The 25,970-nt window shown below is 41.2% G+C and overlaps 1 protein-coding gene across 2 annotated transcripts in view; it reads right to left on the reverse strand.

The window, feature by feature from the left end:
* The window catches only part of LOC119647447 (four and a half LIM domains protein 2), a 258,080-nt gene that overhangs the window by 136,036 nt on the left and 96,074 nt on the right, over positions 1 to 25,970 (reverse strand). For both annotated transcript variants that reach the window (XM_038048373.1, XM_038048374.1), the window contains exons 2-3: positions 24,460 to 24,833; positions 24,155 to 24,399 (exon numbers count right to left, since the gene is read on the reverse strand). In XM_038048373.1, coding sequence (XP_037904301.1) covers positions 24,155 to 24,399; positions 24,460 to 24,833 — 619 coding nt within the window. The remainder of the gene's footprint in view (positions 1 to 24,154; positions 24,400 to 24,459; positions 24,834 to 25,970) is intronic.

A 25,970-nucleotide genomic window follows, 5' to 3' on the forward strand; every position in this document is an offset into this window, starting at 1 on the left:
GCCTGAATGCCGTGTATCCGTTGTACCTTTGAATTGTCAGTGAAAAGATTGGCAAAGTTTGCTGTGGGTGGAAATTCCTTTGGGGGTGAATAGTGCAGAAACTACGTGAGACTACGATGTGTTCGCTATCTTGTATGGGCTTTCATGGACATTGCTTTCAAATTGGATCCTGAAACGGAATTTGATATTTGAGAATTGCGTGCGGAATGGACCGCAGTCTATGAAATATGTGAGATTATTAAACAGCAATGATATCCTTTCGAAGGAATTTGAATTTTAAGGTTCAGTATTTTTCATATGGAAGTTAAGGAAAACCGGGGAAGGCAGTACGCAACTAATTTTCGAATTATACGGGGTGTCGAAAAAAGGGAAGGACCTCATTTCCCCCTGTCCGAAATATACACAATTATTTGAAAGGATAAAGCCCGCACAATCTTTGCTTTGGGCCCGGTTGAGCATAACTAACAGACAATCCCAAAAAATTCTCATTACAGCAAAATAAAGCCTGAAATTTTAAGGTGCATCAATAATAAAAGAACTATATTAAAGGGTCCCTAAAAAAAAGTCCAGTAGGGGAAATTCATTATATATGTGGGTGTAGAATGCTCTAAAATAACTCCGCCATGCTATTAACATAGTATGCTGGTCCCAAGCCCAGGTAAAGGAGGAGGGTTTGAGGCAACGTACTCTGTACTATCCTCAGTAAAACAAAAATAAAATGCTGAGATCAGGGAAAGAGATAAATAGAGTATAGTTGAAGTTATTCTACTATGCTAAATCCTACCTGATCTCTCTTGGTGACAGGCCGCGCGACAGGTCGACCAAGAAAATGCATAGAATGTCGTTACAAACATGATGATCGGATTAAGTCACAGGCCTCGGAGAAATGCTAGGGCGTCCACCTCAGTCGACGCGGCAGGACGGGCCCCGGTCCTGTCGAGAAATGGGCAAGGGTTCTTGACGCATGGACGGCGTCAGGACGTAAGCAAGTTAGTCCGCACACAACGAACAAAACAAATACGTGTCTGCACGCTAAATGTTGGTACCCTAACTGGAAAGACCGAGGAACTCGCAAGAGCCCTTCGGAAAAGGTGCATTAACATCTGCGCTCTGCAAGAAACCCGATGGTCTGGTTCCAAAAGCTGCGACATTGAACGCGAACGCGGTAAAAATAGCTACAAACTTCTCTATTTTGGTAACCCACACACTCAATATGGTGTTGGCATTGCCATCTCAGAGGGTTTCCGTGATGCCATTAAAGAAGTCGAACAATTTGATGATCGGCTGATGAAGCTCACCATTATATCAGCTGATCGCACTATTCACTTCTTCACCGCGTATGCACCACAGACAGGCCGACCTGATGCCGAGAAAGATGCCTTCTGGCAACTTCTCGATGAAAAGACTTGTCACGTGCCTGCTGACGATTACATAATCATTGCCGGCGACCTTAATGGTCATGTGGGTGAAAAGGCAGACGGTAACAGGTGCCATGGGGGAAAGGGGTTCGGAGCGCGCAACGAAGGTGGCGAGCGTATAATCGATTTTGCGGACACCCATGACCTTGTACTTATGAATACATGGTTCATCAAACGATTGTCTCATCTTCCCACATTTTATAGTGGGAACAATAAAATGCAAATCGACTATATTCTCATAAGACGTCAACATTTTACCACTGTCACTGATTGCAAAGTCGTTCCCTATGAGACCATCCCACCTCAACATCGGCCGTTGATTGCTGTCCTGCGAATTAAGCCACCGATAAAACGGCGTGAGGAACGCACTGGCCCGCCGCGCATTAAATGGTGGCGATTTGGTGAGAAGAAAGAAGAAACGGTCTCACTCATACGATTGCCAACCATTACGAATGTGGAAAAATCATGGAACCAAATGAAAGACACGATCCACAAAGCGGCCTCTGCAACCCTCGGGGTCACCAAGCCGGGTAAGCGGTACATCAACCGAGATACTTGGCTTTGGAATGATGATGTTGAAATGAAGGTCCGTGAAAAGAAACGCCTCTACCACAAATTTCTCGACGATAAAACGCCTGCTAATTGGCAAATTTATAAGAATGCCAACCGGGAAGCAAAGAAAGCGGTCGCTGTCATCCGAGCGAACCATTTCAAAAATCTTTACGATAAACTGGATACTCGGGATGGCGAGAGAGATCTGTACCGACTTGCTAAAAGCCGTGATGAACGCACACAGGATATCGAACACTTCTGTTGTGTTAATGACAAGAACGGTACTTTGCTTACTGATCGTCGAGCCGCGACGGATAGATGGCGAGAATACTTCGAGCAGATTTCAACTGAAGAATTTGCTCATCCTCCACTTCCACAATCATTGCCGACATTTGGAGCAGTTCCACCAGTCAGCGCAACTGAAGTCGAGGAGGCAATAAAACAAATGAAATCGGGGAAAGCAACAGGACCTGACGACATCGCGTCTGAGCTCTGGAAAGCAAAGAGCTGGGACCCAACATTGTGGCTCAGTGAATTCTTTAACCGGGTTATTCAGGAAGGAAGAACACCATCTGACTGGCAAGTAAGTACCACTGTTCCAATATGGAAAAAGAAAGGTAGCCCAGCAGAATGTTCAAATTACCGTCCGATTCGGTTACTTTCCCATACCATGAAGATTTTTGAACGCATTCTTGACAACCGTATTCGCGAAATCGTTGAAATAACCGTGAATCAAGCCGGGATTTGTCAAGAACTGCGGAACTACTGACGCAATACACGCTGCGCGGTTACTCATGGAGAAACACCGTGAGAAGCATCGCCCTCTTTACATTGCCTTTCTGGATCTAGAGAAAGCGTTTGACCGTGTACCACACGAACTCATCTGGTATGCTTTACGACAACACTTCGTGCCAGAAGAACTCGTACGCTGGGCACAATTGCTCTACCACGATCCGAAAAGTAAAGTTCGAAGTATGGCGGGTGTATCAAAACCGCTTCGTGTCTCTGTTGGAGTTCATCAAGGAAGTGCCCTCTCACCACTCCTCTTTGTCCTTGTTATGGACACCATCACACGGGATATCCAACGTCCAGCGCCCCACACACTGCTTTATGCAGATGATGTTTTCCTAGCATCTGATAGCAAAAATGATCTCGAGCAACTTGTTCAAAAATGGAATGATCGCCTCATGCAACACGGTCTCAGATTGAATTTAAACAAAACTAAATTTCTGACGACCGATCCCCATGAAACAGGCACAATCACTGTCAGCGGCAGTGATCTGCCCAGATCTGACGTTGGACTAGTGGCGTCACACGTTTAGATCACATCCGAAATGAGGATATCCGCGATCGTTATGGGGTTGCACCGATCGTGGAAAAGTTGCGAGAGAGGCGTCTTCGATGGTATGGTCACGCAATTCGTGCAAACGAGAATTCACTTGCAAAGATTGGTCTGAACATCGAAGTCGATGGTAAACGACCAAAAGGCAGACCTAAGCAACGGTGGCTTGATACGCTGGATGGGGATATGAAAGCCTCGAGATTGCACCCAGATCAGGCATTCGATAGAGCCAAATGGCGAAGCCGATCACGACGAGCCGACCCCGCTTGTGAACGGCACAAAGACTGAAGAAAAAGAAGAAGAACGCTCTAAAATATCCTTGCTTCACCTTTTTGAGTAAAAAATGTTGTGCAGTTTGTGGTCAATAAATGTAACTCATTTGTTATAAGTTTTCCATATTATACAAAAATCTAATGTAAAATTTTTCTTCGATGTGTGTTATTTGCTCTATTTTGCACTTGAAATTTAGGAGAATTTTTTCATGTTTTCGTTATTCAACTTCTTATTCCGAGATTACTGTATACAAAAACGCGTCACTCGACGATACCTTGAGATGATGAGGGAGCATAATAAGGAAGATCCTCTGGGAAACCAAAGGAGAAACCTCAAGTTAAGCGGCAATAAAGTCCCAAGGCAATGTACATGAACTCTGGGTACCAGATGACCTCCAGGTCAATTAACCACCCCATCAAAACAAAGGTCATGGCTGCCAATCATAAAAGAGTAATAATGAAAAGCCAGAGCAAGAATTAAAACTTAATTTCGATCATAATCATGCAGCCCTGAGTGAGGAGACATTCCTGAGCTCATAGATGCAAAACCCTGAGTCCAAACTCAGTTTCCCCACTTATTCACGTGATAGATGAAGCAGGTCTCTTCTGTTAAAATTCGGGACCTACGGATGAGCATTTGCGGTCAAACAAAGCATCTTTGGGCAAAACAATATCTTCGGATAAACGCCAATTCGAGGCGCCTGTGAAAAAGGGCAAACCCAAAACGCAGCGGTTCTCTGATGATCCCGACTAGTCAACACACAAGACAGCAAAGAGAGTAGAGCTGGCAAAGTCTTCCTTTGCAGCCAAGGCCATCGAAGTCGACACCAGTACATCAGATCAGCAACTTCTTCTACCTGTAAGGACCACGTCATCGCAAGATACCTTTGCTTTGAGTCGGCCAAATTTAGTTGATAAAATCACGAACGATTGACTCAAGCAGTACTGATCATCCATCAATGACTTCTGCAAAGGTGTGCAACTAACTCTGGAGATGTTTTCTGAGTTACCATGTGTTTACCAAGTGTTTTTTTCTGGCTGCCAGATGAGGAGCTTAATAACGTTGAAGCTTGAGAACGACTTGGTGTCAAAAGCAACCAAAACATCACCATTAAGATACTGTTGCAGAGCTGAAGGGAACTGACAGACCGGGAACTTTTGAGGAAAACCACAATGTCGGCTCTATTACGTGCTTGGGAGCGTAACCTTACAAGTGCCCGCCCCTAAGGCCAATGAAGGGAACATGCAGTCAACGATATCATCTAAAGCATATTTGAGCTGCAAAATTTTTCAAATAAATTTTCAACACTATAATGCGGCCATTGCGCTAATATGTTATCGGATCAATAGCTATAAGGCAATTATGCACCTCATACAAATACCATGGGTGGTTGGTGGGAAAATTAGGGGCTTAAAATTTCCAACATGCTGAGTTATTGTATGGCGTCGAAAGTGATCCTCAATGGTGATTTCAAAAGACCTTCAGGCTGTCTTGGTTTACGATCTGCGTGGTTTAATTCCCTCACGATGAATGGACAAAAAGGACTTTGCGTAAGAATTTGCGAGTGATCTAGCCATAGTGAACGAAAATCTAGACTCATGGTAGGAGGAAAGGAAACTAGACTAGCTCTAGTCACTAGGGATGTTAAATGACTGCGACTTGGGCACTTTTACCACAAATCGTTCACTGGACGTATCCATCCATAGCTCATTTTGATGCATGCATCCATCGCCTGGTATCAAGAATGTTTACGACACAAAGGCAGGGCCACAGTAGTTACTATTGCAACTTGGCCGATAAACTAAATATTCCTGTGGTGGATGGCAGGACATTCGAACATCACTGGTAATGAGAAGGCTAACTGACTGGTTCGCTAAGGGTCTGACTCCACAATGATGGGACTAGAGCCAGCGCTGGTCTTGGCTACATGTTGCCAATGTCCGAGGAGGGCCTGGGACAAAGACACCTCGGGAAAGTTTTCTTCAAGAAAGGATCTTCCTACTTTCTGCCTCTCCCAGATTCCAAGAGCCACCGAGCGCAGGCAAGAGGCCTGTGAGTAAGGGTTATGGGGATACTACAATAACAATAATCATTGGAGCGACAATCCAATTGGATCTGGAACTTAAAATTTATTAGAGTATTTCAGACGTGTTAAAGTATAGTAGACAATAATGGTACACTGTAGAAAGCTCTGTGGTCAGCATTGTTCTCTCCCCTGATTTAATTCAGGTACTCATTCACAGTCATCCGCAAATCCGGATATAAGAATAACGACTCCTCCTACGAAACTAATTTAACCTGTACTGAATAAAGAAGCAAAAGGGAGCATTGCAGAAACCATTATCGAAAAAGAGCGCTGGGAATGTTAAATAATGAAGTGACAATCATTGGCTGTAAGAAATAACAGAATCTTCCAAAACAACGTGTTGAGTGGGTGACGGCAATGGGAAGAACCATCATTTCCAGCATTCCCCTATTCCCTTTTCAAAAGGTCCCTTTTCGCAGCGTTCTAAATTAAACGCAATGCATGTGAAGAGTTCTGCAAATAAGATATTCTCACAAAATTTCGTGGCAGTAGTTTGAGTCGCTTTTGTGGCAACTGAGAAGCAGCTTCCAAAAGGGTCCCGAATCTCGCTGCTAAGACCAGATCCAACTGGTTTATCCGTGGGTTTGAAGCGTTGGAACGCATTTCTCACGGTCAGTACAAAAGGCAGCAGGTAGTTTTGCTACCGAAGCCCAATAAACAACCGGGAAAGCCATCATCATACCGCATGATCTGCTTAAGGGCCGTCTGATATCTTTTTCTCAAAAAAATCAATTTTCTTAAAACACTTTCGTTTCAGAGCATATACTTATAGAAGTAATATACAAAGTGTTATATCCTCCTGTGAGCTTAGTAAATGAGTGTCGCGTATATTTTGAAAGCGTGTGAATATTACGAACTTCTAAACACATTGTTCCAAACGCGCTTTAGACCAGTTGATATAATTGTGAGCGATCTATTTGAACGACTTAGGTCAAATTTTGAGGGATTGTCGTACACACGTATAGTTATAAGCGACAGCAGTATTATACATTTTCATCAATATTTAACCCTTTAATTAATAGCATAACTTAAAAAATCAGTAAGTAGCGAAGCTGATGCCAAACTCAATTTCAAAGGACATTCATGTCTACTGTCTTCGATTGCGAGGTTTTTGTGATAAACATGACGCAGAGGGTCTGCAGCGCCATCAGAGATGGATCATCTAGTAAATGGACCACGTTGCCCGGACGGGAAACGTAGAATAAACCGTCGTAAAAAAGGCAGAATAGAAAAGCGACAAGACAAGCGTCCTTGAAAAAATCGAAACAACGGGATTCCCCGGTGGTCACAGGAAATATTTGCATTAACTGAAATTGATCGACGCCTTCGATGCTCTGTCCATCAATGCAGATACGGAGAGTCTGACAATATAGAGCACTCCAAATACCCTCACAAGCCAGAATCCTAAACTAAATATGCACCACCAAAGAGGAAGCATAATGCAATCAGCATTGATGTACTCGCGATCGGGATAATCAACTCAACATATTGGAAAATGGAAGCCATAGAAAAAATGGAGACTTGGAAGGCTCATACAATGAAGATGCCGTCATGAGTGTGAAATCCCATAAGCCCTCGATACTCACAAGCAATAATATACATGCCTATGACACTTTCCAGCCTCTGTAGTATGTAAGTGCAGCACTCATGCATTCATTCACTTGGGATTCTCATGTGGGTAGGAGAAGCAAACAACCAACTTGACATTTCATATCTAGGACTACCTGTACGTCATGTGCGCACAAATCAAGTGAAGGGTACTTTACACTCAAGGACCAACTTAATCCTCAACAAATTAACCTTCCATCCACCGAGTAAGATGCCTGCATATGCACAAGCTTCAAGTCTCCCCACTGTAACACTAATGAAAATTATAAAAACATATTTGAGCTTCGTAGAATATTTCAGCTTACAAGTAAACGATACTCAACGCTGTTGCTCATTTCTCCCACGCCACCCCCAACGCTAATGCAGATGAGTTCGCAACACACCCAAAAGGGCGCTGTGGAGAAAATTGATACTTTACATTTCCACTTTACTAAGCAGCCTTTTACAGGTGCACTCAATTTGACATACATACACCGGTGAAAAATTTCCCTCGAGTTTCCATACATTGTGCCGAGGACAAGGTACTTGGCGCAAAATTCGCCAGATGGGTTCCCAGGGGTTTGTTGCCAACGCGACGAAATCAAGAGCCGGAGTAGTCTGTGAGCGCCAAACGACCAAATGGAGGATATCTGAAGGTCTTCGGGACTATTATGCAGCCGTTTGTTCAGATGGAATGGAAGCAAGCAGAGAGGATAAAGCCTGAGGATTTAATTGCGGCAGCAGAATAAGTGGCGAAAATGATGATGTTAACAGAATGGAGATGCCGGCAGTGAGATGACATTTCCCAGCTTCTGAATAATGGTAAAGGTCACGTTGTTGCTGCCTTTTCATCTTTTGTTGGTCAAAAACCCACATAAATAATTACGTGGTTACATGCTTATTACCTGTGAGAACTTTGAAAAGAAGCTGTTTAAATAGAGCCATAAGACTCACATTGAGACACTCCTGTTGGCGTTTTTTATAATGAATCCATTTTAAGACTTTTAAAGTTTCAGTGATATACTTTTTATTAGAGGCTTTAGTTACTGAATCGCAAGGTGTTGAAGAAGAATTCTTCATCTAAATGAACCAAATATCAAATGTGAGTAAAGTATCCTTGCCGATAACTGCGAAGATTGAGGAAATATGTAATTGTGAACTGACCACTGATGTCTAGATTCCTTATTACTGCTGGAAAATTATAATTAGCTCAGTATTAACTGCAGCCAATTAACAATAAATCATACGAGACAATGTGAGTTACGCGTCAAGCTCTCGATTCGTCTTTCTGCCTAGGCTTTACAATGTTCCAAATCAAATGCGTGCTAGATAATAATACCGTAGGCCTGTCTTTTTTCCTGCCTGGCTATTGAGGTTTAACTTAATCCTTCAGAACACACCATAATGCATTCATACTAAAAATTTACTACCATTGATCATCTTGGTAACAGGAACTATGAAGGCCGACATCGAACGAGGCGGTCCAAGAAGACAAGGACAAGTTATCTGGTTTGGATTAGGCGGATTTCGTGGTGAAAAACTTAAACTGACGATGGCTGTTGCCAAAAAATTATTATGACCGATAAAGCTCAAATAAATCTTGGCCAATGAAAATTCAGGCAAACAGGATTATTGGACAGTTCTTCTTCGAAGGTAACGAGGCAGACCATGAAAAGCATTGTCGAACCATAATAATGGCTTTTGGTGACAATTCTGATTGGTAAGAGCGTATACAAATGTTCGTTTCAACAGCTCCCACCACTTCATTAAATTATTTTCTGGTCGCTTAATTTCTAAAAATTTGTATTTTGATTGGCTTCCGCGGTCACCTAAGTTAACGCTCTTTAGAATTCTTCCTCTGGAGTCATTTAAGTCTGAAATGTATATTGATAAACCACGGACTTTGGAAGCCTTAAAAGATAATATCCGATGATAGACAATTCGAAAAGTAAAAGACAATTCCAAGAAAAAAAACGGTTCACTTGCTTCATTCGCCTTGGTAGCGATCATTTACAGAATATCATATTCAGATTAAGTTACAAATTTGTCTTTTTCTTATCCTGGTGGTCATCAGTGTCGATTGGAAATGACATTTTTCGAAAATCCCTTCTAGCCCAGTTGTTTACGATTAAAAAATTCGTGTCTTTAGGAAGGAATTCCAAAAAATCCAGTTCTAGTTTTTAGTTATATTTGATTTTGGCCATCTCATTACAATCGCTAAATAGATATCCTTCCTTCAGAGAAGGGAAACTAATTCAATGGATATTCCAAAGAAGGGGCTACCAATGAATATTCGGAATGGTACTCCAATTCTCTTCTTGCAACGCGACATCAAGGGAGAGGGAGAGGAGATCACCAAACTTTCCTGCCAGAGAAAATCACCAAATGAGATAAGACAGTTATGTTTGTCCTGCATCATTACCAGAACAAACGGATTATCGGATGCCTTAGTGATAAGAGCACTTATCTCTCGCAATGGAAGGTTTTGAATGAGTACCTGAGTTAAATCAGGGTAATATTTACGCTATTATTATATTTTCCGAGCTATCACCATCCCGACATATGCCGGATTTTACTTTATAGAATCACCAAGGTCCACGCACTCATGATCGGGCTCCGGTGGTGTTGACCGGTGGTATGTTAGCGAGCGAATTCGTTAAGAACTCCCCGTAACATCGAGCATGCTGGCAGAATGGTGTATTTCTGCATAGTTTGAACCAGACTGTGTGTAAGTCCCAGAACAGTAAGGGACGACGTAAAATACTTAGGTAGGTCGCTAACAATATTATGGCAACTAAAACCACCCTTCTGAAATGCCAAATTTCGTTGACTTCTCCAGGGAGTGGCTTACAGTCCACCTAGTCTTAGACCCTAGTGGTTCTTTGTACTCGATTCTCCTGTCGAACAGAATATTCCGGATTATTTATATATTGCAAGATTTCCGCTAGGGGATGTGATGTGCAGTGTCCGCGGCATTACGACATATTGAACATTTCCTTTGCCTTATCCAGGGACAATCTGGCGAGAGAAGGCACTTAATAATATACCATTAGGTTTCCAAATATCCTATTCCGGCATTCATTCATATCCAACATTTAATATTTAAAGTGAATATTTTTATTTATTTAAAAAAACCTAACGATTTGTAGTGTTCCCCTAAACTTGGAAATCCACTTCCATTTGAATAGAACAGGGCAAGTGAATATTGAACGGGGAAAAAAGAAACGTTGACCTTTCTGCACCTAAGCTTGGCCCATGTTGCCTAATGCGAGTGCAATGGCTAATTTTGGTGGGCACGTTGTTCTAGCGTAGCGAAAGGATGATTCCATTATTAAATGCGTGCTCTAATCATCGTTTGTTTCTCGACGGGGCAATGTATGTTTTTAATAAAAAAGGGACACATTTTATGCAATTTTGCTTTTGAGGCACCGCCTTGCAATTCGAAGTTCAAGGTCAGGGTCAGCAAAAAAAGAATTAGCGAGATCTGGACCGGCTGATGATTTTTAACGTGAATCAGCTGGATTGAGCAAGGGAGTGGATTGGTGTCAGGAAAAGAGTAAAGAACGGAAGTAAGTCAACGTGTCTTTTCGTAAATAACTATATGCGATCCAATAAAATTTAAAAATTAAATGGGAAATGAACTGTAATATAAGGAACTATAATATTAACAGAAATTGCCCTACAATGGCAACAAATGGAATAAGTTAATCAGTGAAATCCTGGGGTTGGTTCTAAATGACAGAGAAATTATTTTAGTCTAGAGAGTGCATTTGTTACCACCTTTCGACAAGAAGGATTATAATCAATGCGTGTTCCACCGCTAGCTAGGACGATTAAATATTTAATTTCGAGTCCATTTTCAAATTTGATGACTCTAGTAAGGCTTCTGTCATAAGATGAAGTGTTAAAAGAAATGATGGGGATTTGATTGCACAAAGACACCTGGATTGGATCAAAATTCTGAATTTGTATCTTTTTGTATTAATGTGAACCAACCTAGAGCTCTGGGTGAGGGATATTCAATCGGATTATAATTATATTAATATTCAGGCAATTCGTTTTAAGATTTTGTGTAAAATAGACTACAAATGTCAGCACAACGCTAAAAAGTGAATGTGCTGATATAATATATACAAATGGATTATGCGCTAGGGACAAATAGAACATATGCCTACTCATCTATTTTTATATAAGAAATACACAAAACCTTTCATACTTGAAGCGTCCAGCTTCCGGTTCCCCGACTTTTTTTTCCTTATATACCCTTTTTTTTATTTTTATTATTTTATTTTATTTTTGTTCTATATGCCCTTTTTAAGGTTTTGTGTAAAACAAAACCTTATTAAAATCGATTCAATGTCTGTCTGTGTGTCACACGCGCTTTTCTCCAAAACAGCTAAACCGGTCTGAACGAAATTGGGTAGGCAGATGGGAACTATCCGCATACAGCGAGTGGCATAAATTTAGGTGGAGTTTAAAGGGGGGCCCCCCATACATGCAAAGGGGGGATTCAAAAAACGTTATCACCGGATATAGTCGTGTAGGATATCAAATGAAAGGTCTCGATCCGTACTTTTCGAAACTGACATTAGTTTTGGCATGCATTGCAAAGTGCGTGAGTAAGGAGTCAAAATGTACGCACTTAAAGTGAGACAGGACTCATTTTCGGAAACTACTCAACCTAAAAATCCGAAAAAAATCTGGGCGGTGCGCTTTGACAAAATCCAGGCCTCAAAATAAGTCCCATTCCGCTATCTGCTCAAATAAACTTACTGATAGTATATTACTAACTTTTCGAAATTTACTGGAAAACCCGCCTTAAATTCATCCTAGGACTTCCGAAGCCACCAACATAGAGGACAACATTTCGTATATACGTATCAAATTTCATGGAAATCTGGCTATTAACGCCAAAAGTTATAACAGTTCAAACTTAGCAATTTCGCACGAATTAACTGCTTCCTAAGCCATACAAATAAGATGCTGACGTCATAATTAACGAGAATAATTGACATTCGAGTGAAATATTAACATTCCATTCAAGAAGAATCTAATTCTCCTCAGCCTTTTTTTTAAATCGGTTTACTGTCTGTCTGTCTGTCTGTCTGTCCGTATGTCCGTCTGTCTGTCCGTCACACGCATTTTTCTCGGAGACGGTTAGAGCGCTTGACACCAAATTTGGTGTAGAAAAGTGGGAACTGTGAACGCTCACGCATACAGTGAATTACATCCTTTTACGTCGAATTTAAGAGGGGTCCCCATACATGCAAAAGGGGGTGTAAAATTTTTTTTCATCAAATATAGTCATGTGGGGTATCAAATTAAAAGTCTCAATTAGTACTTTTCAAAGCCGATCTTAGTTTCATCCGATTTTCTACATGCAATTTCGAGAAAAACGCATTTAAAAAGTAGAATGCGATTTTGAGCCATAAAACCTTAACTGAATATTAATATGCTCTACCTAATCCATACAGCCTTGGCTGCAATTTTTGCCCTTTTAGCGGAGTCATTCCAACAAACCGATAAATTCGAGCTTTATTACGGCGATCGACATAAATCTGGCATGTGACTTATCACGTATTTAACACTATAATTTCCGAACGACTTCGAATATCCAAAAATCACTTTGCCCATATATTCTACACTATATCTAGATGCAATTGATGACAAAAAAAAATTCGATTCCGCAGATCCGACACACGGGATGGCCCCCTTAAATCGCTCAGTTCTGGCAATGGCAGTAACCTGCCAGAACTGAGCGATTTAAATATTTCGGCTCGATGCTATCAGCCAATAGAGAACTACGTTATATTCCTCACAGAGGGAAACACAAAACCTTTTATACCTGAAGCGTCAAGCTTCCGGTTTCCCGACTTGTTTCTGTTATTTTATCATTTTTGTTTTTGATTTTTCTTCGCAATTGACAAATATAAAGAGGAACTAAAGCTTTCTTTACCTTGAGGGCCTCCCTTTTCCTAGTCCTCTCTTGCCCTGCAAAACTCAATTTAGGGGAATTCTCCAATATAATGGCCTGAAGATGCCAACGCAGGGCGGGAACCTCAAAGCCGCGCCACATCGTACATCAGAGACAAGAAAAGCATCGATTAAGGTTACGATCCGTCGTGAATGGAGTTGGCCTAGAGTTTTACGGCTCCACGCGCGCAGTAGAACCGTTTTTTTATTTTCATTTTCCATCTTAAGTTCGCGTGTTCATCTTTCGGTGAACTCACGCGAATCTTCTCCATGTTTGCTGAACCTTCAGGTTCTAGTGTGGAACCATGTATCGGTAAAGGAGGGTGCATTATTTGCATAATGACGTATAAGGAATGGAAGTGTCCTAATCACCCCCTCCCCCTGCATTCCCGAACCTGGTTAGCATAGAAGCAAGCAAACACGTGCCGATGGAGCGCTCTGAAAGAGCTTCAATATTTGCGGTAAGACCTTCACGGTCAGTTTGGCCATGCTTTCAGGTTTTTTGGGAAAGCTCTCCCCTCTTGGTCGTCTCTAACCATTTACCATGGGATGGGCGTTTGACCATCGGCCTTCGTATTTTGTCAGTACAGATGTTACTCGTTGCAGCTGGAGTACACCAGTATTGCAGTAACTGTCCAACTTTTTATTTTGTTGATTGTATGTAGATGCAGTGTTATATTGGGAGATCTTCGTCCTCCATATTCTACCTTGATAGCCTGACGTACATCGTTGTCGTTTCCATCCCAAAAAAATCTGGCTGGTAGGACAAGCTAGTTATCAACAGGTAAACTTCAAAAGTAGTAATTTTTGCGATTTACCACATTACCACATTCTCGGTTGCTTCCACATATATTCAAGATATCCAAAATCTCTCATCTCTTATTGATTATTTAGATATCCTCTTTACTGCAACTAACATGAGGCGCTATTAAATACCCTTACAACTATTCCAATCAAAAGCTATGACCAGGAGCACCAATCGACAACAAAGATGCGAAGATGATTAGAATGATTATCGTGATCTCTGATAAATATTTCAAAATTTACGATTTTGCATACTATTTCCTTTTCATATTTTATCTCAATAATGCAGATTGCGGCTATTTAAATTCTGTCGCTACGCAACATAGGATTTTCTGATGATAACTACAATATTTCTGCTAAGAGACTTCCCTAGATTGCGAATACCCGGCGCTCGCTAGTCTGGAGAGTCAATAACTATCGCATTAACAACGAATCAAGCGTAAAGGAAAACAAAGAGATATGTAGAGTCCTCAGAAGCATTTCTAATCAATTTCTCATGGTACTGGATAACGAAACTCACAAGCGTCAAGATAAAATAGACAGTCGAGATTTTCAGAAGTGAGTTAATCTATAAAAAGCCATTCCGCACGAGACTATCCGATAACACAGAGACTGTTTATCTCTATATAAAAAGGCACGAGGGAGAACATAACCCTGTGTAAACAGTCGCAAATCTGATGTACTACATACAGGCGCTCCTGAACAATTCCATGTTTGCTGGCCTTCAATCACAGAAAATAAAATGCTTAGGCTTCCCTTTTAATACTTTACGACTTGGCGTAATAGAAAATTCCCTCCACAAAGATTCCTGACGTCTTACTTACGAACAAGTATCTTTAAAGGAGCTTTGTATCTTAACTCCATGAATGATTCCCATAAAACGCTAACGGCCAAAAGAGTTTGCTAGGCCAGTGTGCGTCTCGAGTGCGATTCGCCATTGAAAAACTTGCGTCCTTGACGTTAAAGACGACAACTAGTCGGCATGACGAATGGTGCAAAAACATGAGAATTATGTTAAAATATTACACACGTTCCTAAAGAATAGTTTCATGGGGCAGATTTTTTGGGATTCTCTCTTGGAACAAAGAAAGGATATTGCAAATCGCCAAACTGCTTTTTTGGAAGAAAGGGCGGTAGAGACATTCTATATAATTATGTAAATTGCTGGATATGGCAGAGTATACTGCCTCCTACGTACCGTACTTATGCGAGCTGGACGGGTTTACATTCATATGCATTGTACCCTTTTATATTTTATATCTCAGAGAATTAGGCTGGTACGGGTATCTTGGAATCATGGGTTATTACCTCCGCAATGAAAACTTTCACGCTTAACTTGAAGAGCAGTTTGCAGGTTGTTCATGTTTATAAAGCGAAAAGCTGGGCCTGATTAAGATCATTCCTAATTAATTATTATCCCAGATTTGTTTATTGTAAAGGAAACATAACACCATCAAATAAATACACCGTGAAGTGTATACAGTTGATTGCTTTATGAGTATCTTTTGCTTACAGGATGATAACGATCAATTCAATATCGACATGCGGGCAATAAAACGAATACCATGTATGTATGGATATTTATTCTATTCTAAATACTCAAACCACCATAATATTCAAATCTTGCAGATACTAGTATATACAAAGATTTGTCCAGTCCTAGTTAACCGAGAGAACAAAAAAGAAAGTGGGGTTAATTTTAGATAACTGTCTACCTGACTTCATAAAATAAAAATTTAAGTAAATCCATGCATATCCTTACAAGACTTCTGAACGTATTATTAAAAGGCGCCTTTGGGACATCGTTTGAATTACAGAGAACCAAACCAAAGTTGTCCTAAACTGCGGAACTTCTGACGCATTACACACTGTGGGGTTACTCATGAGAAGCATTCACCTCTCTGTATTGCATACCTGGCTCTATGGAAGGCGTTTGATGGTATACAATTCAAACTCATTTGATATGCATTGCGGAGGAGGCGTCCTCCCTTCACTTTTCTTCATTCTTGTCATGGGCACTATTTCCCAGAACATCCTACGTCCAGCGCCCTACACACTGCTCTATGCAGACTATATTTTCATAGCAGCTAACAAAGCTGATCTCTGAAAGTGTAATGATGGCTTTACCAAGCACGGTCTCCCACTGAATCTAAATAAAACAAAGTTCTTTAAGACCGACCCTAATAAAGCAGGCATTATCAATGTCAGTGACCTGCGCAGAGCTATGCTTCACGCACCAGTACAAATTGGTTGAAATAGCGTTCTATAATTGCGTTTTTTATTTGACGAATCAACAAACGTCTCATATCCAAACTCTATCGCATTATCAGGGTGAGCCGTCTATGACTCTGAGTGCTGGCCGACTACTAAAAAAGAATGAATGGTGACTCGCGATAACACAGGAAAAGATGTTACGTTGGATCAGTGGCATAACACGTTATGATCACATTCGAAAGAAGGACATCCACAAAAGATATGGGGTTCCTCTGATCATGGAAAAATTCCCAGAAAGGCTTCACCGAGGACCTGTGATTTGCGCTGACTAGAACTTATTTACTAAGATTGGCCTAAGCATCGATAGGAAGCGACCAAAAGGACGATCGAATAGCGGTAGCGTCATACCCTAGATACCCCTGAGAATGATGAGGAAAATGTCGAATTCGGTCGAAACGATCTAATCCCGCAACTGAATGGGACAAAGGCTAAAGAAGAAGAAGATGCATACACTTAGAGATTTCAAACTCCAAAGTAATTATACCATATGACATCATGACAAGGAATTCAGGCCGGCATACCGAAATGCGAGTTTGGTTCGGATCAAAATCAAATGGCAATCAATATACCCAATTCAATTTCATTATGGCTCTAATAGAGAACGAGAGAACGAGTAATAAAAGATATCACTTAGACATTTCTGAAATTATCATGTCCTACTTTATTGTTAGCAAAGAAATTTATTATTAAGACAAAACTAAGCTTTAGCGATTAAGTGATGAGCCCACGACCGCAGACAAATATGATTGATTACCCATCATTGAAACGAGGATTCGAACTCGGTACATAAGAATATATGTAAGTATCATAAAACTGTAGTTTGCAGCGATTATTTTTCTTCACGTTTGGATTATTTCATTCAAATGTATAAGGAAATAAAATCAATACTCCAATAAAAAATTATAGTAATTCTCCTTTGACCTTAAAATGGTGACAACTGGATTGTAGTTTCCTAAGTGAATCCTGTCTTACTTTATGTCTTTAGTTTTTTAAACTTTGTACCTTTATTTTTATGGATGTCAAAATTTCCCGTGAAGGCACTCAAGACACATGTGGATAATAAACATTTTACACTGCCCATTTTATACGAACCTTCAAATGCGTGGCATTTCATAGTTACCATCGAATTTCGTTGCAATCGACGCAGTTGCTTTCGAGTCTTAGGAGTCCGATGCAGCCTCCCCCACAACGAAGTCAAAAAAATAGCTACTACGATGGAATCGTTCCAGAGTGCCTTGGTTGTAAGTGACAGAGGAGTTGTTGAAGAATTGAGATATGTGTAACGTCATCAGAGAGAGAGAGAGGGGGTTTTACATGTTGAATAAATATGTTTTGGTCGATTCAAAGCTAGCTTCAAATTGAGACGAGAGTGCCACTCCGATTGAAACCGGTAAGAGTACCTCTCATTGGTTTTAGTAGGGTTTTCTCCACTCGTGGCGGGTAGTTGTTTTATCAGCACCGGATTAACTTTAAGGTCGATATTGAGGCCTAATCATGACGAAATTGAGCAACACCACATCTGTAGGCTATTTTCTTGTAAAAAATTGGACATACCTTTTAAGGATGATTGGTGGCTGAAGATATTCAGGTAGTTTAAAGAGCTCTCATTAATACCAATTGAAGAAGATCTCCTTAGGAGTTACTCTGTTTGATTCTACGAAATTTGGTCTCACTATATTTAAACTCCGTGGAGAATTGTCTATCAGCCAGAATGTTGGCGATCCATTTAGTTTGATTCGGGATTGGTGTACGGCTGATGTTTTCCAGAAGTTGTGCATGATTGGCCCTATTAAAAGGCTTTGATAGGTTAAGGACCAGCAAAATTGTTTAGATGCAAAGGGGATTTTGGAAGCCATTATGAATTTGGGACCTTCAGGCATCCAAACTCGTCATGGAACCTTGCATCTTCAAAAGTCCTGTTGATGATTAACGAGTTCTATATATGGGCCCTCCATAGCCTACATAACGACGAACTCTATTAGCGATACCATGAAATGAAATGAAATCGCCTTTCCTTCCATTCAGATTTCTGGGATAATCAGAGACAACAACATGTTTAAGGTGGTCGTTAGGTGACTAATGTGTTGAGTTTCTTGAGCATTTCATCTGATCTAGGGCTTTTAACCTTTCTAAGGCTATATAACAGAGAATTGAAACGACTGATCAGTTGCTAGGTTGCAAATTTAACAGAATAATTGCGTTTGGATTTGTTATTAACAGCCGCATTTTTTTGAGGTCGCTTATCGCATTGTTTCTAAATTTCCTTCATGCTATACAGGATGGTCAGTAGATCAGAGCTAATGCGTGAGGCTACAGCTCAGTGCTCTCTTTAGTTTGTCTATGCTTGACTACTTGTTCAGGAATTTATATATTTACTTACCGGCGTAGCCTCGGGATCGGAGAGTGGAAGTAAATCTCCAGCTCCGCGAAGGGTACATAAAAAATGTCCGCACTACGTGTGTTATGAGACGAGGCGATATGGAAAGTAATATCCAAGTGGCGGAGCAGTCCATCACACAATTGCAGAGTTTGAAAAGAGTACACATATCAAGGAAGATACGGCGTTGCTGTAGGGAGGGCAGATTGAGGGTGCGGAGTGGTGACGGATAATCAACCCGTGGAAGGTTCTTTTTGTAAAAGAGGGTCCGGGTGTTGCGTTGTACAACTTCAAGAGCGCGGCAGTCACGAATGCGGAAGGGGGACTACACAGCAATATTTAAGAATGTTTCTAACTAGGGAATAGAAGAGTGTTAAGCAGGGCTGAATTGAGGTAAAGTCGGAGGAGGAACGTAGAATAAAATCAGACATTTTAGAAGCTCTATTGATGATGTCAACAAAGTGAAAATTGAAACGAAGTTTGTCGTCGAATATTACACCCAGGTCTTTGAAGGAGGTCAGTAGTGAAAGGGGTTCTCCACTGAGAGAATAGGAAAAGGACATTGGGGAGGGTTTAAGCGAATAGCACACTCAGTGGCATTTGTTGACATTCAGTGTTAGCTTGTTGACCGAACACCAACGGACTAAATTATCAAGGTTGGATTGTAAGAGAGCACAGTCCAGCGGAGACGAAACAGAGGCAAACAATTTAAGGTCGTCTGCGTAAAGCAAATGTCGTAGGTTACCCCTATAATTCTGGATCGTCGGTGTTTGGACCCGAACTACTCTGGCGGCTAAAGTGGGAAAATTTCACTGGATTTTGGAAAGTGATCCTGCTCCAAGATTCCTCTAAAGGAGCCGAAAAGAACATGACAGCTTGATCAACATTAGCAATTCATATGTCAGCGGGACTGATCCATGGTACACTGGCAATGCGAGTGAGTATATTGTCTTCAAGTGAACAAAAGTCCGACATATCTAATTGTTCAGTGACCAAAACTCCTTTTGCATTGTTTTCTAGATTCCTTGAATGATTGGCTAAAGTCTGTGTCTTAATGATGTTGTCGTGAGTTTCAGGTGATGGCTCATGGTACTGCACAGTTTACTGGACTATCAACGTGAGTTTCATATAGGGATTAGAGATTCGGTCATTTCAAAGTACGTAGTACTACCGTGGGAGTGAAAGTATGAGATGGAATTGAGTTTCGTCTCCTGGATGCTCTAAATTAAGATACGAATGTAGTTTATGGAATTGTGAGGTGGGCAAGAGATGTGAGATTGAAATTGATAAGGCGTGCTGCTGATGTGGCGTTGCACTGCATCTGTTTGGGGCACCATTCTTGGCTAGGAGAGTTTTTAGGGACATCTACGAACTTGCGGATGGGATAATGAGCAACACAGGGTTGGGGGCATTTGGCGGGGCAGATGCTTTTTAATTTTTTAGGGTTTCATCTAAAACAATCGGTGCTGAAAGGGTAGTGTAGGTCCCAGGGCGAAACGTGGATTGATACCCACCATGGATCATAAAACCTGGGAAACGCCTGCCGAACCAACAACAAAAACTCTACTATCGAACCGAAGCAACGCAAAGCTGCAAACGGAGAGAGATGAAGGCGAGTGTGCCGCGCCTTAGAAAGGGACAAATTGTACCAACTGGTTCTTCAAGTTGAGGGTTGGGTGGGGCTGACAATCTTGCATAGAAAACCGAAGTTGCGGAGCCATGGAAGAAGCCGCGGGCTGGACGGATTCTACAACGACGAACCCGGCAACGAAAACGGGCGAACAAATTGCGCATTTTTCCATGGAATGTGCGCTCCCTGCACAGAAAACGATAGCCTGTTCTGGTTTAAGGCTGATATAACAGCTTAACAAGAGATGCGCTGGACAAGGATAGGTTTCCTGGCGAAGAGTTGCTACAGCACATATTATATCATTCAGTAAGTGTGCTCGGAGTAGGTTTCCTATTCAGCCAAAAAATGAAACCTGCTGTTATCGGCTTCAACAACATAAGCGAAAGGCTACGCACTCTGCAAATTTCGAAATATATGCCTCATTAACATCGACGCCCTTACAGAGAAGACAATAGAGTCGGGGAAGGATACTCTCTAGGAGCCAGGAGAGGGGACTTTCAAAGCCTGTGCCAAGTATGATTTCAAAATCATACTTGGAGATTTTGACAGCCAAGTAGAGACGGTGAAAATATTCAGACAATACGCCGGTTCCCATAGTTCCCAATGATAACGGATTACGGATTGATGAAAGTACCTGGAGTGCACTCGGAAAGAATGCGGGCACACGTAGAAATCTATTAACTACTCCGTTGAGTTGAGAAGCGACTTCACAGACAAAAAAAAGGAAGCCTGGGAAAACCAATAGGTCTATGAACTCGCGAAGTACAGGGAGCAGCCGCACCAGGTGCGGAAGTTTTACCAATAAGTCAGCAGGATGACACCTTAAAACCTTTAAGTCGCCAGAAGCCAATGGAATTACAGCCGAATTTGGTAAATATGAAGGCGACCAATTATACCAAGCGGTGCATCAACTGATGCTCAAGGTGTGGGACAATGAATAAATGGCTGACGACTGCCAAAGAGGCATTATCCGGGGGATATCGCACAGTGCAGCAAGTACAGCAATTATTATATCTATGAGATATTATCCGCTATCTTGCTAGGTCCGAATGCCCCACCGATTTTAAGGCCGCCTATTATAGCGTCGTCAAGGTAAAACTGTACATGGTCATGAGATTTTGGTATCCCGATCAAATTCATAAGACTGAATAGGCTTACCCTGACCAATGTGCGAGGCCAGATAAAAGCAGAAGGATCACTTTCGTGAACACTGAACATCAACGACAGCCTAATACAAGGGCATGTCCTATCATGCACTCTCCTTAAGCTGGCCCTGGAAAAAGTGATCCTCCATGGTGAAGTTAATGCGAGAGGCACGATCCTCTTTAAGTTCACCCAATTACTGGCCTACGCTGACGATTTCGACATTAGGGGAAGAACAACCAAAGATATACAGCCAACCTTCACCCAGAATGGCACTGGTCAAATGAGAACAATAAAAATAGGAGACTACAACTTTGAGACCGTTGGTAATTTCTCATATCTAGGATCAAATACCACAATCGATAGAAGCTATGACGGTGAAATCCGCGTACGGGTGTTGGCTTCCAACAGAGCCTATTTCAGCCTACAAAAACTGGTTCGCTCGAAACGTCTCCCATAAGATCAAAGCTCTACTACTGTACAAGACAACCTTGCCAGGCCCCAGGTATTTCTCGACGTGGGTTCTTAACAAGAAAAATTGCGAACTATTGGCCGCGTTTGAAAAAAGAGTCCCCCGAAGAATTTTTGACCTCCTGCATGAGGATGGACGGTCCCATAACATATACATGTAACGACGAAATTTATACCACAACAATAAAGTCCGGCTCAATGGGTAGTGGTGAGCGGGTTACCTAATCCGTAATTTGTGATCCTCGGCACAAAATCAGGATGCCTGGATTGCCTTACTAAGTCAGGGCTACTCCAGATACCGATTCTAGCACCGTTAATGATGATGATGAATCAATTTACTGTATGCGTCATTGTTTATCTGTCGCAAGCACTTCTTTCGATTAATACAAGATTTAGTTGTCATATGGGAACTGTGAAGTTCCACAATTTCAGTCAGTAGCTTGAATTTATGTGGAAACTAAAGGGGGGATTCTACATTAGATATCCATGCCGGATATAGTAAATTTTAACAAAGATCAGACAGTATAGGCTTAAAGTGAGGTAGGACTAATTTTCGGAACTTAATCAACCCAAAAATCTGGAAAAATTAAACGTCTATATCAACACTGACTTAAAAATATATCCCGTTTCGACACCTTATCACCTTAGGTCTACCAAATTGGGCAGCAGCACGAAGAATAGTATAACGACAATACTGGAAAGTGTCATGGTCTGCCATTAGTAATAAAGTGATAGTTGAAATTGTAAATGTTGTGCCAATTCCTTGCATCTTCACTCACAATTATGATGCTGACGTCATAACTAATAATAATAATCGTTGTCGCAACAATCCATATTGGATCAGGACCTTGAAGTGTGTTCACTTCATTCAAGACCGTAACGGTACACTACAGTAGACTGTAGGAGGCAATGTGGTCAGCATTGCGCTCGCCCGAGATTATTACCCTGATTTGACTCAGGTACTCATTCACAGCTGAGTCGACTGGTATCCGACATCAAATCACGATACAAATCCCACTGCCGCCAGCGAGATTTGAACCGCGACCTTCCGTACGACAGCCTTGTGCTCTAACCACTCAGCTATCCGGACATATATTAAAGGCGCATATGAAGTGGCTGCCTTGCTAAATAATGCTCAACTCTCACCGTGAAGCCAGATATTAACAAAGCGGAATTATTATCGATTTTCATCGATACTACTACTTTTAGTTTCCAGAGCAATAGTTGTGTAAATGGTTCGTGACGAATAGCGCATAAGTAAATTTGAACTATGTAACATGCAAGTGGAATTGTCAAGCACTCAATGTTTTCACATAAGAAAACACGAAACTTTTTGTACCTGAAGGGCCTAGGCTGAGTTCAATGCCGATCACTGTAATATGTTGCTCCGATTCCACATGAAAAACGGATGCTATAGAAAATGCACCCCCGCTTGTGTGTAAGAAGCATTCGATGAGGTTTGTCATCATTTCGATGATAAAATTAATTTCATAATTATGTATGACCTAATCGACTTTCTCTTAAGTACTTCTAGATAACTTAGAACTATATTTAGTAATTCAAGAATACGCTGGCACGATCAAATAACAAAAGTCAGCAACAGACGACTTATAGAAATCCCGAGATACACATGAAGTGGTAGATGGAGAGCAAGATATCAAAATCATCAGAATCATTACTAAGTTATTTAAATTATAAAATATTTAATTATTATTTATGGCAAATGCGAAAAAGAACAGACATAATGCCGATATTAAAGGACGAAGAAGAAAAACAGTCATTTTACCATTTAACGATGTCCCATAAACTAAATATTGCCCCCTGAAAAGCAAATCTTTATCGTGATCCATACTGAAATATATTCTTTTAACTCATTACATTCACAAACTATAGAAAGTACTTGCTGTCCTCTATTCAATTAATTCAATGAAAGATTTTTTGCTTTTTTATTTTAGACCAAATAAATAGATAAATCCTATTTCCCTCGACTCACACACCCCTGAATAAAGGTAAAACATTTGAAAAAAACCACATTTTTTACGAGTGTTCCCAATCATGGTTTCAATTGCACTGCAATTGTTTACCGAATGTTCGCGATGGATACACTTTATATTGCCCCGCATGTGTATACCAGTTTGGTTTGTGTCTTCGATGAATCGGTTATTGTTTACAGTATAGACCAAAATTATTGCCCGCCACATTCTAAAACGAAAATTGCACTTACCTCGTCACAAGCATTGCATCTTGGCTTCAACATCTCAGCGTAGTGGCGTTCACAGTAAAGCTTGTCTTCATGAACACAATACGTCAAATCCACGAGCAACTCATCACATGTGGCGCATGTGAAGCACTTGGGATGCCACATCAATTGGTCCCCGAATTTCGGCGCAATCACAGCCAAGTCTCCCTGGGCAACACGTTCGTCGCACGTAGCGCACTTCGTAGAATGCGCAGCATCTCGAATGTACCCTAAAAATGGAGGCAAAATGATTCCAACTCGCCCAAAAATGATTATCTGAGAATACCAACCAATGTCTAAGGCAATCTCATTGCGGGCAGCAACGAAATCTTCATAAGAGGCACGATGTTGAGGCTCGACATGTTTGCAATAGTCGAGGGACAAGTCCTGCTTGGGGAGTTGATACGTTATCTGACGCTCCCGGTACCGTTCGCCGGACGTACCCACTTTAGGAACTTTCTCCTGAGGTATTTTGTCGAAGTAGCGTTGCACCTTGGACGAAGTCATGACACCGGGCGGTACCCAAGTGTACCCCAATTGGCGTGGGTCGATTCCGGAGGTCAAAGCTTCTGCTTTGAACCCTAGTCGCTCGCGAACTGAAGTCGCTTGTTCCTGGTAAATCGCGTGCGCCTCGCGCGGACATTTGCATGATTGACAGGTTTTTCTAAAATGAAATAAATGTCGGTTGATAAGCAAATGGTAGTTATTCAACTATTTAAAAATTATTCAAATGTCGGTAGCTTTAATATCCTCTAGTTATTGCAATATCAGTTAAAATTCGGATCGCTGACATTAGGCTTAGAAATTAATTGCCGAAAACAAACAAATTAGGATTAGAACATAAGCAATTATTTTAGTCGAAAGTCTCACTTTGCAAAAAGGAACAACTGGTTCTCAAAATATATCATTTACCAAAATAGAAAAAATCTTGTACAGAAAAGGAATCGTTTAATTATGTGGTATTTATAATCAATCTTTCATTACTGCAAACCAAGTCCTGCCATCGGAAGCTAGACTAAAAATTGAGTAATATACTATTATTAACTTTATTTGGTAGATATCGGTATGGAAGGTATTTCGGAGCCTAGGCACTATACAGTGGTAGCCTCCTGATTTTTTTACATTTAACTTTCAACTCCCCGTACTCCCCACCTTTCCAAGGAATGCCACAAGTAAGACCGACTTCAGAAAGTATTACCCGACGCCTTTCATTTCATACCCCCCATGACTATATTTGTTGGAAAAAAATTTCAACCCCGCATTTGCATATATGGGGACCCTCCCCCCTTAAACTCGACGTAGAAAAATGTAACTCACTGCATGCGTGAGCCACAGTTTCCACCCTTCCACCAAATTTGGTGTCAATCACTATAACCGTATCCGAAAAAAATGCGTGTGACAGACGAACACTAGGCGAGATTCGATGGTGATAGAATGGATAGAATGCAAGGATCTGGACGAAGTCGCCGCGAGGTCCGAGATCTGTGAAGCTTTGCAATCTCAATTAGGGCTACAATCAGTGAGCAAGGCGAACGTGGTGGACTTAGGAAGACATACGGTGATACACAGATAGCGCCGATAAGTTTTCCTATCGAAGCAGCAAAAAAACAATTCCAGCAGGCAAAATACGTATTGGATAGGTGGTCTGCGGGATACGAGAACAAAGTCAAGTACATAAGTGTTTTAAATGCTAGCAGTTCGGCCACATTGCAGGAAGTTGTAAATGCCCAGTGTTCAGAAAGCGTTCATAAATACGTTCAAATGAAGTTTGTGTAACCAAATCTGAATCACTGTCGAGCGG

The sequence above is a fragment of the Hermetia illucens genome, chromosome 2, assembly GCF_905115235.1.
Source record: "Hermetia illucens chromosome 2, iHerIll2.2.curated.20191125, whole genome shotgun sequence".
In the NCBI taxonomy this organism is placed as follows: Eukaryota; Metazoa; Arthropoda; class Insecta; order Diptera; family Stratiomyidae; genus Hermetia; species Hermetia illucens.